Source organism: Gallus gallus, chromosome 8 (assembly GCF_016699485.2).
Source record: "Gallus gallus isolate bGalGal1 chromosome 8, bGalGal1.mat.broiler.GRCg7b, whole genome shotgun sequence".
Taxonomy (NCBI): domain Eukaryota; kingdom Metazoa; phylum Chordata; class Aves; order Galliformes; family Phasianidae; genus Gallus; species Gallus gallus.
Window position 1 is genome coordinate 6,527,066 of NC_052539.1, and position 14,891 is coordinate 6,541,956.

At 48.4% G+C, this 14,891-nt stretch overlaps 1 protein-coding gene across 12 annotated transcripts in view; it reads right to left on the bottom strand.

Annotated features, from left to right (window-relative positions):
* SYNGAP1 (synaptic Ras GTPase activating protein 1) overlaps nt 1-14,891 on the bottom strand; it is a 153,945-nt gene that overhangs the window by 78,282 nt on the left and 60,772 nt on the right. For all 12 annotated transcript variants that reach the window (XR_006939969.1, XR_003076347.3, XM_015290514.4 and 9 more), the window contains exons 2-3: nt 6,560-6,687; nt 553-676 (exon numbers count right to left, since the gene is read on the bottom strand). Coding sequence is in view for 10 of the 12 variants with exons in the window: in XM_015290514.4 (XP_015146000.2) it covers nt 553-676; nt 6,560-6,687 (252 nt within the window). In the remaining 2 variants the exon portion in view is untranslated. The remainder of the gene's footprint in view (nt 1-552; nt 677-6,559; nt 6,688-14,891) is intronic.

The window sequence follows — 14,891 nt, forward strand, 5'->3', positions numbered from 1 at the left end:
CTCTCTGAGGATTGATATTTCAGAGATGAACTAAAGAGGGATTGCTCCTAGCCTCTATCAGTAGCTCACAGCTTATGCCTGGGCAATTTCTCGCATGAATGAGGAATGAAAAGAAGAATTCCTCTGTGCGTGGCTGCTGCCTCCCCTAACTCAGTGCCTTGGGAAGAGCTGCAACGATGCTTTATGCAGCCAGACACGGGGTGGAATAAAGAAGGGAGAAAAACCCTGGACTTGGGAAAACAATGCTACAAAGCTTTCGTCACAGCAAAAACACCTTCAAGCTAACAGCAGAAGTTGTATTCTTATTGCGCTGCCCCAGCACTATCAGTACCCTCACACACAATTACAAGCCTCCACGTGTCCCACAGCAGCCCAGCTTCTCCAGCACCCTGCACAGTGACATTAACCCTGCTGTTAACCTTTTGCAGGCAGGCAGGCAATCACAGACAGCACCTGGCTGCAAGGTGCCGACCTCCGCGGGCTGCTGCATAGAGACGATGCCTGGGAAGCGTGCGGCTAGAAGTTAAAAGCCATCCGCCGCGGTTCACTTACCCAGCTTGGCGGCCCCATCTGGTGGGTACTCGGGGAACTGGCCCTCGGAGGGCACGCTCACCGTGCGGCGCAGACAGCGGCCTTTGGTGGCATCCTGCGGCTCCTGCAACCCCTCGGTGGGCACCTGGGGGAAAAGACGCAGACAGCTGTTAGCCTGCAACCCCGCTGAGAGCATCACTTTCCGAACTGAGTATTAGGAGCAAACGAAAAGAGAGCCTTCATCTGGAATCGCAGAGCGGTTCAGGTTGGAAGGGACCTTGAAGCTCACCTAGCTCCCAGCTCCCTGCTGTGGGCAGGGCTGCCACCCACCACATCAGATTTGTGCTGAAGGCTGTAAAAGATGCATGAGATGCTGCACTGTTTTAGAAGCAGGCGGCACTACGCTGCCTCTCGCAAACTGGTTCTGGCATTTCCTGACTTCCATGCACTTAGCATTAAAAATGACCGTAAGAGAATACCGTTTGTTACTATCACCAGTCTATTTGTCTCCTTCAAACAGTGCTCATTTTTATATACACGTTTCCCAAATCCCCAGCCGTTAACTCTGCTATGGCCACTCTCTCTGTTGGCACATATTTACAGCAGCTCCCTTGCTAAACGATCTGAGGTCAAACAGTAATTTTGTTAAGTTTCTGCTACACTCATTCAATCAAGGTCACAGGTTAGATTATCAGGTCTCATCTGGAGACACCACTTGGTCTCTCTCCCTTTGACACACTCTCTGCTCTTCAGAGCACGTTTTCAGAGGGATGCAGCACACCCTAAAAGCACTCCTTGCTCAGGGAACTCATTGAACCTACACTACACTCACACCCATGCAGCTCCTGTGGGGTAGACCTCACCACCATCCAACTCATGGCTGAGAAATTCATATAGTCCCTTTTCTTTTAAGGGCCCTCCTTCAGTACCTTCACTCTCTTTCTGGCACAACATGAGAGAAACATTCTTTTAAGCCAGTGAGGTGAAGGGCTGGCTTGAAGCACCCTGCTAGCAATGTGTAAGAAGGGTGACAGTGGCCAGTAGGACAGCCTGGGGGCAGCAGCTTGGTGCCAGGGCCAAGGAGGAGGTTGGTGGCTCAGCCCACAGCGTCTTTTGTGTCCTTGGGCAAAGCAAACAGGCCGCAGCACTGCAGCTGGTGTCAAAAGCAAACCGACTGCTGCATACCAGAGATAGGATTTATCTTCTGAGAGGACCTGAGCCATCAGCAGGAAGAGTGTGAGGGCTGAGGTCCTGCCCCTAAGCCACAGCACCTTCTGTACTCACCATCTGCCCCGACCAGGAAAACGTGGCTGGGCTGCACACTGAAGGAGGAGCATCGGTGCAGTAACACTCATATCTGGTGCAGAACAGTCCACACCAGAAAAAGACTGCTTCTGTTACAGTGCCTTGAGAAACACCTGATACTATTATTTCACTTGGGAATTCTGCAAGCTGTGTCAGGAGCAATACTGCACCAGGACTGAAGAGAACCACTAAGCATTGCAAAGTCAGGGCTTGAGCAGCACTTCAGGCTGCCAGCAGGTTTTTGTGCAGCTTTGCTGCCCTGCTTTTTGACCTGCCAAGCCTTCAGCAGCCCCGAATGGCCCAGCCCTGCTCTGGCTTGCTGACAATCCTGACAACCCTGACCATGTTTCACTGGTGATTTCCAAAGTGTAACAAGGGCAGGTTCACAGCTCAGGCTTTCATGTCTCAAACAGCATCACGGCTCACCTGCTGCTGAACACGCTTTTTACGTATAAACCTTGTTCCTGGGATTTCCAGTCTGATGATGGAGAGATTTCAGATGAAACAGAGGAACAGCTTCACAAGCGTTTAATGCTACTTAAAGTAAGCTGGGAGCTTTAAAAGAGAACAGAAGTAGGCAGAAAAGAGCTTCTCCACCGCAGACAGATTTCTTTTCAGACTGGAAAGACCAAAAAACTTGAAAATTCACAGCCTCTTCTCATCTAATAATCGGGAAGTTTGGAATCACATCAGCAGTTCTATAATGATAAAGCTCTTCGCTTCAGTTTTTGCCTTCGCTGAGAAAGTTAGAAGCTGGCTAAAATCCTGACATAAAAATCCACTTTAAAAACGTCACAGAGCATTTCTTAGGGACCTTGGAAGACAAATCATTCAACTTACTTGGAAACTGAAACAAATCTTATGCCTGCGCCGAGCTTCAACAAACTCAGACTTATGGGCATATTGGATAGGCGGTACCAAAAAGGTGAGGTCTGGGGTGTGGGGAAGAAAAGGGAAGAGCCTATCACAGTGATAAGAGATTTGCATTTGCAGCTGAATGCAAAACTGAAGGATTCTGTAGGACAGCAGCCAAGTTACAGACAGTGACTAAGCCAAAAGCAGCCCAAACCCAGATGCACTCATTTGTCCCATCCCTCATGAAAGTGCTGTGCAATGGGTTATCTGTCAGAAACAGCTGATCAGAGACACTGACTCACTCCCTTTTCCTGTTTCAGTGCCTCTGTTTTTGCAGGCACCCTTTATCGTGCCTTCTTTAGAAGTGAGTGCTCACAGCTCTTGCCTATGAAACAGGTTTCACCAACGCTGAAAACATCCACACTCCTGACAGTGGGAAATTGTCCTTCTCATATAAAAAAGAAACACTGATTTGTAAGTGGGAATCAGCCTAGACCTGTTCTCCTAGTCTTGGAAGATGCTGCTAGGTGTTGCCACACCACAAGATGTTCTAGTAATTGCACATCTGTCACTCAAGCCTCCTTATTTGCTAAGTCGTCCCTCACACCCCTACAGGTGCTCATTTTCTTTCTACTTACTTTTTGGGTCTCAGCCTCTTCCCTTCACTAATAACCTTCATTCTGCAATCTCACCTATCTCATTTTATGAAGTCGATGAGCTGACATGTAATTAATGTTTATCTACGCTGCACACGGTGATACTCTCAGCCTATTTTTGTCTTAGCAATTACAGATATTTTTGGACCAAGTTGGACCACATTTCTCTGATTCCCAACCCACTGTTGTGCTTGCACAGTGCCAGTCTGTCTGCACACACTGTCCAAGCCGCCTCATCAATAAGTCTGTGTGGGGTGGGCAGAGAGGGTGCTGCAGGAAAAAGGGTTTCTTACTCTCTGGTTTACTTTTATTCTGTTTTCTCAGCCTCAAAATAAAACACTGCCCAATGCACGATGCTGCATTTTAGATGAAAGAAAGCCATTTTAGCATTTATCCAAAGCAATTAAGACATCCTTTCTTTACCTGCTTGCACGTTGTACATGTTTTCCTACCTTTCGGCTTTGCCATACATGCTTGTGTAATGATTCAACAAAGTATCATAAACATCAAACATGTCTGTTCCCTTTCAATTCCACATGAGCTGAGCTTCTTAGATTCCTCTTCTGTGAAAAAGCAAAGCAGATGCACAGAAAATACAAGGAGATGCCTCGGATGCCCCACACCACGTTCATGATACACCAGCTTTGAGATGACACAAGTGCTCTGTGCAGCTGGAAGGGCACTGCTGTTAGCATCTCTTCCTTCTTCCCTCCCACCCATCCCCTTACTGATGTGTATCGTTCTGTTCCTCACATTGTTTCTAAGATCCTCATCAACAGTCCAATGAAAATCTGACCAACCTGCTCTATCAGCAGTTTCCACATTCAGAGCAGGAACCTCTCCGTCTTCCTGTTGCCTCAATTCAGGTTCACAAAAAACATTCTCCAGGATCACCCTTCCAACAATTTCACTCCAAGTATCATTTTACCCTGAGAATCCGTTCTCTGCATTTTGTACCCCTCCCTTTCCTCACGCCTTTAACCCCTTCCCCCTTGTTTAGGAAGGTGGTACCTGGGATCCCACCCAGGGGCTCTTTCCCATTCTCCCACATGCTGCTCCATCACTCTGTTCTTCCCAAGCTCACAGGCCTCTGTCCTCTCCTGCCTGGAGACCACATGCCATGGGGCCTTTCCCCTCCCAGTGACTCACTGAGCATAAGGCACCACACTGCTGCCCTCCCCCAGGAAAGCTGCGAGGGATGCCTCTGCTTGGGAGGTATTAAAGGTGCAAATCCAGAGCATCAACTCCATGCCTCAGCCAGCATATCTGCCAGTGTAGCTCTTATATTTCTTACAGGGCTTGCACGTACATCGCCATATGTACAGACTTCTAGATTAAAACAACCTTTTATTTTCCCCACAAGCACTTGTGCCTGCTAGGAGTGCCCTTTTCCCTTTCACAGTCCCAAATTACTTTGAAATCAGAATGGCCAATCTGTCTCTAACTTCTGAAACAAATCATATTATCAGCATGTGGAGTCACACCTGCACCAAAGGCATGTCTGCCTGGCTCATCTGCACACAGATGCAAAACAAGTTATTTCTCATTGTGATAGTGCTGGCATACTCCTTTGAGAGCATGTTAAAGATGCATGCACTTAAAATCCATGCTGTGTATGTCCCAACGTGGAATTTCTCCAGCTTCTGGGAGAAAACAGGCAAAAACAGAGTGCATTTAAATGCCAGATGTAATGATTTCACATCAGCGATGCTTCAGAGTTCCCATATTTACTCCTCAGGATCTAAGCAAGAGGCTCATCTGACTCCTGGCAAAGTGTTTTAACTGTACGTGGTAAGGAAAATTAACCACCCTTAAGAGCATGGTTACCACCTTCAGATAATTATTGCTGATAGGAGCCAGTGTTTTTTTTTCCAATTATGTTCCTTAATGCATCTCTTAATGAGATGCATCCTTTTAGCCCAGCTGTGCTGGTATAGCACAGCTTTAGGAATACCTCTCATGTCCTTAAGTTTCTTCAGGTGATACCTTAATTCATTAGGTGACATTCCTGTCAGACTAGAAAAAGAATTATGTAGTAAACAAACATTATGATATGGCTCTTCAATTTTTCCCTGCATTTGATTACCTCTCCTACAAATTAGCATTGATGCTGTTCCCTTCTAATAACTCAAGTCGTCCTCTAAACCTTTTCCTCCCACTCTCCCCATGCAGGGAAATGTTTCAGCCCTTGTAAGCACACCTAATCAAAGCTCAAGATGGATAATGCTTAGTTCTACAGCAGGAACAGACCTCATGCTCTCAGCTTTCAAAGAATCCAGGCCATTTCCAAATGCAGGAAACCATGGTATTAAACTCAGATTCATAGACATTTGATATACAATAAAGTCTATTTCAATAATCTGAAATCATTCCTACTTTATGGCTCCTCCTGAAAAATTTAAACTGCAAATCTATAGCAGAGTAATTAAGCAAACAAACCCAGGAACATTATCAACTTCTCAAGCTCATGTATCTGCGACAGCCTGTAGACATTAAATACAACAAGAAAAACTATACTGTGGTATACTTGAGAAAGGACTTATCAGCATTCGTTTGCTCACAATGCTTCAGACAACTAAAATATGCCTATTCTTTAACCATATTGACATTACCTTCATACCAAGGCACGACGCCAAGTCCTACATGCTATACACACACACAGAGTAATTTTATAGTTAAAGCAAAGGTTGCAATAGCTTTGAGTATTCCACACCAAGGGCCACTCAATCCTGTTTGCTAGATTTAGCAAGAGAGAAGGCAAACCCTTGTCTCAAACAATTTGCCTTCTGACAGCAGCAAAATGACTGCAGAGCACGAAGGTTGCACGCTTCCTCTGCTCTGCACTCCAACACAGGCACCAACAAAATACTTTTGCAAGCTTATGTTTGCATTGATGTGAGGTTTAGGTAACCATGGTGGCTTTAGCTACCATTAAAAGCAGAGCTAGCATAGAGAAAGTGGCAGGCTGAAATGCTGGGCCTAAAACTCAAGCAGGGAGCAGTAGATGCACACATTTTGTTCTGTGCAACACCTGGGCCAGCTGCTTTGTAACTCTGCACGCCATACCATCTACATGCACAGAACTGGTAAGCTCTCCCATTTGCACACTCAACTCGACTTGTGAGCAGCTAAAGGAAAAAAAAAAAAAAGGAGAGAGGTGAAGAAAGCTGCCTTCCTGTGTTACCACGGAAGGCCGACGTGTGTTCTCTCACCTCCTTCTCCCTGTTGAGCAGCACCAGCTGGCTGTCAGTCAGGATGCAGTACTTCCTCTCCCATGTTGTCGTCTCGGTGTAGGGGGACTGGCCGCAGGACAGCCTGTGCGTAGGTGGTCCTTTTACATCTGTGAACACAGAATGGGGATCCTAGCATCATTAGCCTGTCTCATTAGCTGCCCTCCTTCAGCTCCGTGGCTCTGCAGCAGAGCAGTGAGCTGTACTTAGCATGAGCACGTTAAAAGACAAACCGCTAATCTTGGGAGGCAGCGTGATGCACACCAGGAATACTTATGTATCTACAGCACGGCTTAAGAAAACAGCAATACCTGAGAAGAATATGAATGCTGTCGCTGAAGACTGAAACGTAACCAAAAAGCGACAGCCCGCATGCAAACTCTGCTTCCTTCTGAGAAGTGTAGGCCCTGAATGTCCTCTGCATCTTAATAAACCCACGTGAGACATGGGAAGGGAGATCGAGAGCAAGGCAGGAGGCATGAAGAAGGGAGGGAAATCTCAGGGGGATGCCACTGAATTGGGAAGGGCTTCCTGGCATCCTTTCAGCAGGGAATCTGTCAGATTAAATCGTGACAGACAGCAGTCTCCCAGCGTTTCCATCCAGCCACAACCACTGCGGTGACAAAACACTAAAAAGCCAATTTGCCTCAAGACTCTCTGCCTTGAGCTGCACGCGACAGAAGCGTGGCAGCCGTGCAGGTGGCACTGCCAAGCAGGTGAGCCCTGAGCCGGAGCTGCTGGGCAGCTGGGCACACCGACTGCAACCCGGGCAGCTCCCTGACCCAGCTCTGCAGCTTGCTGAGCTACTGCCAGGGGGATAACTGCCCCATCAGGAGCTCGCACTCACTCAGCAGGAAGCCAGCAACCCCATTTTATGAACCCATAAGGCAAAACGAGTGTTGAAATCCTGCTCGAAGAGTCTCAAAGCGTTCGCACACGGCTAAGGACGACGCTTGCCATGCCTACTGCGTGCATCCACCACTAGAGGCCAGTGAATCCTCAGGTACCCGCCGCCTGCAAGCGGCAGGGCAGCAAGGAACCCACCTCCGAGCGCTCCGCTCCTCAGAGCGCCGCGTTCCAAATCCCACCTCGTTATGAACAGAGCTGCGACATCTCCGTGCTCTCCACCTACGCACAGCGGCATTGTCTCAGGGCCCACTTGGAGAGCTGGAGAATTAAAGCTGCAAAGCAGCTCTCGGTACGTAGCTCCCGGCTCATGGCGCGTTAGGATTTCGCATTAAGATTTTTGTGGTCACTCAGAAGATTACCTGAAGCGAGCAATCCAATACCTTTAAGCAGGAAAACACGCAGAACGGGTGGCTCTGAATAACAACAGAACTGAAATCCCTCTTTGTTTCCCTGCTGTCAGGTGGGTTCAGAGGAGGAGGGATGCTCAGAAGCAGGCCCTGCACCACACCAACCAGCGCTTGCTTTCCAGCAGCCACAAGCAGCCCTGCAAAGGTCCAGCACACCCAAATGTCCGTGTAAGTTAAAGCAGGGCTTGGGGTAGCCACCACGGTCCCTGTGCAGCCTTCCCCATGCTGAAGGAGCCCAGGTGAGGAGCAGAAGGCTGACAGTGAGGGAAACCTCAGCCAGGAGTGCGCAACAAATGTGAAGCCCAGATCTTGGGATGCAGTCCTTTGGGTAGAGAAGCACAAGGTCACGGGAAAAGGGAAGGAGCAGTATGGTAAGGGAGAGACCTGCTTTGGGGCTGCCTTTCTCACGACACCGCAAAACCCTTCTGAACCACCAGCTCCAGCACACACACAGCCTGCCCAGCCCCAGAAGACTTGTGCATTGTAATTTCTACTAACTAGAGGCTTTGGCACCAAACCATCCAATCGATCTACGGGCTGCACAGAAGGATGAAAGAACAGAATGGCTTCTTCCAACTGCAATAACAGCTCCCGGACTTCACTGAGTCATCGGGTGCAGCAGGCCAGCCTCGGCTCCCTGCCAAGCGGGCTGGCCACGCTGGAGGAGCGTTCTGCAGACTGCTGGCAGCACAGCGTGCCACCTCGGTGTCTGCAGCTGTCAGTCATTGCTGGAGCACACTGCAGCTTTAATATCTTGTGCGTTAGCGACCTTCCGAACGCATGCCAGCACACAGCCTGGCGGCCCTGCAGGCTGACCGAGGCCGCCTTCCCCAGCAGAGCAGGGACTGATGGTGAATGGCTGTCCAAAGCATTGGGTACCTCCGGTCCTCTCCCCTCTCTGATGCTGGAAGCCCATCTTGCAATCCACAGGGAGCTGAATGCATGAGGAAGCTGCCTGCAACAACCACAAGCTTCAATGCACTCGTACCTAGCAGCTTCCCTGCCCTATTTCAGTCCTTCCCTGCCCCTCTGCCAACAGCTGTAACTTCAAACCTTACTCTGAAATACTTTACAAGTTCAGACTGAAGACTCTCAGGGACTTTGCACAGTATCACGTATACGCTTGGTTGCTTCGCAAACCCCATTTTGTTTTCCGGAGTTCTTCATCTTTAGTTTTCACTTTATATTCTTGGCCCCGATGTGAATGCAATAAAACCCACCAACCTCTGCCACTAATGCCCCATAAAACTGATTTAGCAGCACTGATCGAATCACCAAGGGGAGGCAACAGCAAGAAGTCCACATGTATCTGGGATTGCTTTAGGGAAAGGTTGAAAACCATGGAATTGTTTGAGTTAGAAGGGAGCCTTGAAGGCTGTCTGGTCCCACTGCCTGCACTGAGCAGGGACACCCACAGCCCCATCAGTGCTCACAGCCCATCCAGCCTGACCTTGGCTGTCTGCAGGGATGGGGCACCCACAACTCCATGGGCAACCCGCGCCAATGCCTCACCACCGTTATTATTCCTTTATCAAGGCTGCCATTTCTCACCTCGGGGTCACTCACCTTCATCTCATATGACATTATTGGTTCATACAAGTGTGGGTGTTGGAGGACAACCCACTGATGAATGTACTAAAAGAGGTGCAGGAGGAGCACCTGAGAGCTCTGGGTCTGCAGTGTTTGGGTGGGACGGGCTCACACAGCCACACACCTGGGTGTGCAAGCACTACTGAGAGATGCGTTGCTCTGATCTGACGCAACCCTTCTCCTTCTGCAACACTACAAAGAGGCATTCAGGAAGGCAGAATCAGACTACACACAGGATGAAAGGTCACGCCTTATGTGCCTTCAAATGCTAATATCAATTAAGTAACAGCTTGGAAGAAATCCCCTTCTCTGTCCCTGCTGAACCGAGCAGCACCACTGCCCGTTTGCCACATCCGACACAGCTGAAGAGCTGAAACTGTGCCGTTTTTCCTCGGGGCTCTGAAATGCCATTAGGCACGTTATAAATACCCACAAAGCTCCCATTCTCTCAGCCAAATGACAACTTGTACCTTATTATTAACTACAGAGCTTATAAAGAAAAAACCGGGGGGGGGGGAGGAACAGTCACACTGCAACTGCGTATCGAAAAGAGGTGTTGATTGGTGCTGGGAGAAGGAAGATGGAAAGAAGGAGCCTGAGCCAGGCTGATCCCACAGAGAGGGATAAGGCAATTGATGAAAACTGATGGCAGTTGAGGGAGTAGCACCGGTGCTATCAGATGGGAATCTTCCACTGCAACTATGCAACAACAACAACATTTCCAAATGCATTCACAAGTGGAGAATGCCTTCCAAAATGCAGTCGATGGGCAGGGTTGGAGAATTATTTCCGAGCGGTGTCAAACGTTCCAGCAGCACTGAGCCCCCCAGCAGCACTGCCACTACCAGAAGGGGGGCATCTTCTCTTCAGAAGTGAAAAAGACAGAATTTGCAAAAACCGAGCCAACAGATCTACATTGAAAGCAACAAAATGACATAATTCACATCTTCGGTTTCTTTTGCCAAAAAGCACTCTCCCTGCTATCAATAAACACAGAAAAGCAAACCTCCATCCCAGCGATGACAAGAGCACCCCTGGCATAAGTCAAAGCCCCTTTTCTGAGCCAAGCTCTTCCTGCGGTGAAACTGAGGGCTTACTGAAGTACTTGCCAAGTGTTCATTGACTTTATTAGGGTCCGTATTCTGCTCCTCATGTTTCCAGCACAGAGCTGCCAAGCAGCTGAGTAACTAATGGAACGGCCAAGCTTGAATGCACGGAAGATTAGGAGGAGCCCTAACACCTCCTGACAACAGGTCTACCCACCCGGTGTCAGTGTTTCCATGATGGTTTATGTACTTGCCATAGAGACCGGACTCAGAGAGCTGTAGGTAAATGCTGTTGTCTGAGATCAGGACTCAGGCCCACACAAATCTGCATGGGCAGGCAGCTCAGGTTGAATAATCATCAGCTGGAACATTTATCAGGCTGCTAAACAGGAGCTGAAGCTTCAGTTGCTACTGATTTGAAGCCTCCTGACAGACAAAGGGCAATTAAGAGGCTCTAACTGAACCTGCCCGGTCCCTAGAAGGTGAGGAAGGTAGTGATTCAATGGAGAGATATGGCAGGAAGGGAAGCGTGCTCTGTCTCAACATGTCATGTTCCTTAAACCTACCCTTGGTAGGAAGGCAGGATTTCTGCAGGAGTTACCAAGGCAAGTCAAAATAAACAGCAAAGTTATGTGACATACAGCTGTGTGCATCTGTCACTACTTCACACTGTTACACAGCACTCAGATGAAGGTCTGCAGGGTCTGGATCTAAAGCAGAGCAGAGAATTTGAGAACAAGCCCAGGCCCCAGAACAGCCCTACTCAGTGCAAGGGGACATGCAACCTCACGGCACACACTGAGGGCTGCTAGGAAAGGCATGATCAGGCAATTCCACTTTCTCTCCTGCAAATAAATACATACAGCTTTTGTTTACATTTTTTACTTCACCAAGCTTGACTCCCAGCTTGAAGTGATGCCTCCTGGTCATGCTTGTGACCCAAGCAGACCGCATGCATCTCCCCATCTAATGATAGAGACCGACCTGGAAGAAGGCAGGGATGCTCATGCCCAAGCAGACAGCCACCATGGTGTCCCCACAGGGAACACAATACTCACGACTAACCAGGCAGCACTGCAAATGAAATCAGCACATGCTATGTGTGCTAAACCAGAGACTTGACGTGCTACCGAGCAATAGAAAACATGAGGCTGCTAGGGGGGACCTCTTCTCTGAATCACAACACTAACAGAGATATGACCAGGACACGTTAGAGAAATAAAACTTGGTTTTGTCAATTTGTTTGAAATCACAGCATGGACAGTGGCTGCAGGTTTTCTAGGGAACATCGTAGGTACTGTGAGACAGAGCATGACTCACTTCCCCATCTCTATCACTGCAGCACAGCTCTGACACAGCGAAGAAGTACCTACATTTTCACAGCAGGTGGAAGACCTCTGTAGTGAAGGAGGTGTTATTTTAAGCACAGAAAGCAGGAGCAGACCCTTTAGGACGAGAAGCATGCTGTTTGTGTAGGATGTTATTAGAGGGAAACATCCAGTGTGAATTCTCTGTTATATTTAATAGCTGCATGCAACAACCTTCAGTACACAGGCAAGCCCTTGATTCAGCTCAATGCAGTTGCTCTCCTCCAGCAGCTGCATGTAGCAGTGCCCAAATTCTTCCAGGGAAACCTAATATCAAGAGGTAGGAGGCAAGGAAAGCTCAGCAAAGCCATTGGATTTCAGGGATCACAGAAGCTCTCCCACCAACTGGGTAACGTCAAAGCACTACCTGGAAAATCCATTCTCTGCAGAATAAAGCTGAAAAAGGTTTAAGCAGATGAAAAAGGTATTTCAGAAGCTGGCAGAACTTCTGACCAGCACCATGACTTTCTCAGATTCCAACACATTTGGCACAAATTTCTTTACAAGGTCTAGAAGGATTAACTTCTAGCATTGGCCAATCCTGTAGTGGTATCCCATTAACTTTTGCTACTCTTTTATTGAGTGGCAGTGCTCAGGCACAGCCTAAGAACTGCTTTTGCTTTATCCCACTGGAGAATCTCATCAGATTGTTAGAAAGGCTGTTCAGCCAGGTGCAGTTTGCATGCCCTGTTCCCTAACACAAAGCATCACAACAGCAATCTGTGTGCCATGTGTGAGCTTCCCCTTCCCTACTACCAGCACACCATCTCTGGGTGGAGGAATCTCTTAACGCTTCAAGATGAGAATGCTGGCAGTAGTTGCTGCTCACTGTTTAGACGTAGGGTTTGGAATTTTCTCCCTCCAGCTGCTGGAAAGCTGTGATGGGATCTGCAGTTGGGTGGGAGAAGGCTCACTTTGCAGCTCTGAATTCCCCAAGCACAGCAGCCTCACCTCAGTACAGGGACAACATGACTAACCCCAGAAGGCTGAAGAGCAAGCACCGAAGTTTTACTCAGCAGGCCAGAGCTACATGCCGGGTTCTTCAGTTTCCTAGAGATGTTCTGCATTAAAGTGTGAGGAAAGATTTTATTTTACATGAGAGAGGCTAAGGCATCAGATCAGTGAATGTCTAATGATGCTGAGAGCCAGCCAAGGGCTGTCTCCTTTGCAACAAACGAGAGAAAAACCCCAGGATGGTACAGCTCAATGAACTCATCCTCCAGAAGGATGAATTCTCGCTGTTTCTCCTCTTGTTGACATCGCTCCTACTCCCCTCACTCCTGCACTGTGACTTGTTTGCAGAGATGGAAGCTTGGCTGGGTGAGCCAGCCTGCTGCAACCAACTGATTTTCTCACTCCCCAGTCAGAACATCTGCCCGATGCTGGCGACATCATCACTTTGCTTATCAAAAGCTCAGTGATTTTCACACTGGGGCTGGGCAAACGCTAAGAGACGAGCCAAGATTTCCACTCTCATTGCACCATCACACACACAACCCAAAACCAAGCCCTCCCAAAATCTGCACTACCACAATGACACCACCCTCAGCCCCTAATGGCTGTGTCCCCAGCACCAGAGCCTCAGCACGAGCCCTAGAGCACACATGCAGTTTGTCCACGAGGACACAGCCACGAGATCTGAGATTTCACTGAGATTTTCCTTTTCAGAAGGAAAAAAATCATGCAGACATTCCAAAAAAAGAAACCACAAGTCTTATAACCTTACGAGTTGTTCAGCTAGCAGATGCTGAGTGTGCCAACAGTTCGAAGCTTTCCTGCAAGTCCTAAAAATGAGAGCTAAGGAGCTAGCAGCAAAAGCAAAATTAGGCATAAAGCTAAAATTGGTCTGGCAAGGTAATTCTGATTAGAAAGCAGAAAGTTGCACCAGCTCGCTGTCACCGTGCAAAAGGTGTGGAAGCTCGTAATAGCAGTTTAAAGCTGCCAATTAGATTGAACACTGCTGAGCTGCTCTAAGCCTCTTACACTCCGCACAGCCGATCGCTAACCTTGTGGAGGGTAATTGAGCCTTGCCTCTCCCCTCTGCCCCTTTCCTCATACATCACAGCCAGGTTTGTGAGAGACAGCATGGAAGACGCGTGTGCTGAGACAAGTTAGCATCTTCTCTGATGGATCCATGCCAGGCCCCCAAAGCACGCAGTCATTGACACGCAACGACGGGTGGAACCAGAAATCACAACGTGATCCTGGTGGGAACCTTATGAAATGCACAGGTGTACCCTGGGCTCAGCCCAGCCTGCAGACAGACAGATCCTTGTAGGGCTTGGGCACTCCCATGACATCACCTGCAGAGAAGCTGCACTCTGTGGAAAAAACAGCTTGGTTCCCAGGGTAGTCAGGGCTGCAAACCTCCTGCGGCCACTCAAAGCCATCGCCCTGACCCTGCCTGCAATACTGAGCAGGTTTTCCTTCCTTCTCATTCAGTGCTCATCCTTTGTCCAGGCCCAGAAGTGTTTGCTCCTGAATATTAAGTATGTGTTTCTCTCGGTTAAATCCCACTTGGCCTACAAAACGCTTTGGAACCTCAAAACAGAAATGGATATTACAAACCTGAAGAGAGGATTATAAAAGATTACATGCCCTTATTACCAAGCTGCCAAGTTCTGAGAAGATTCTCAAGTGACACTTCTCCCTAAAGCAAGGAGAAGCTTTCGTGAGAGCTTTAGGAAGTGGGAAATGAAGAACAGCAGAAAAGTTAATTATTCTTGGGAGAAAAAAAAAATCTGCAGTTTCTCCTCTTAATTAATGTAAGATCCTTTCCTTACCCAGCTCGACACCCTTCCCCCGTTCTGTTCTCTGTAATGCTCACTCTCACCCACCCTAATCTCCACCTCACAGTCTCTCCAGCAGCAAGCAGTCTGCTCTGGTTGCTCTTGCATCTCTATTCCTTGCAGCCAGCCCGCAGCAGTGCAGGAAGGAGGCTGAGGAGAAGCATCCTGAACCTAAAAGGGACTTGGCCCAAGGCAGCTTTGGAAAA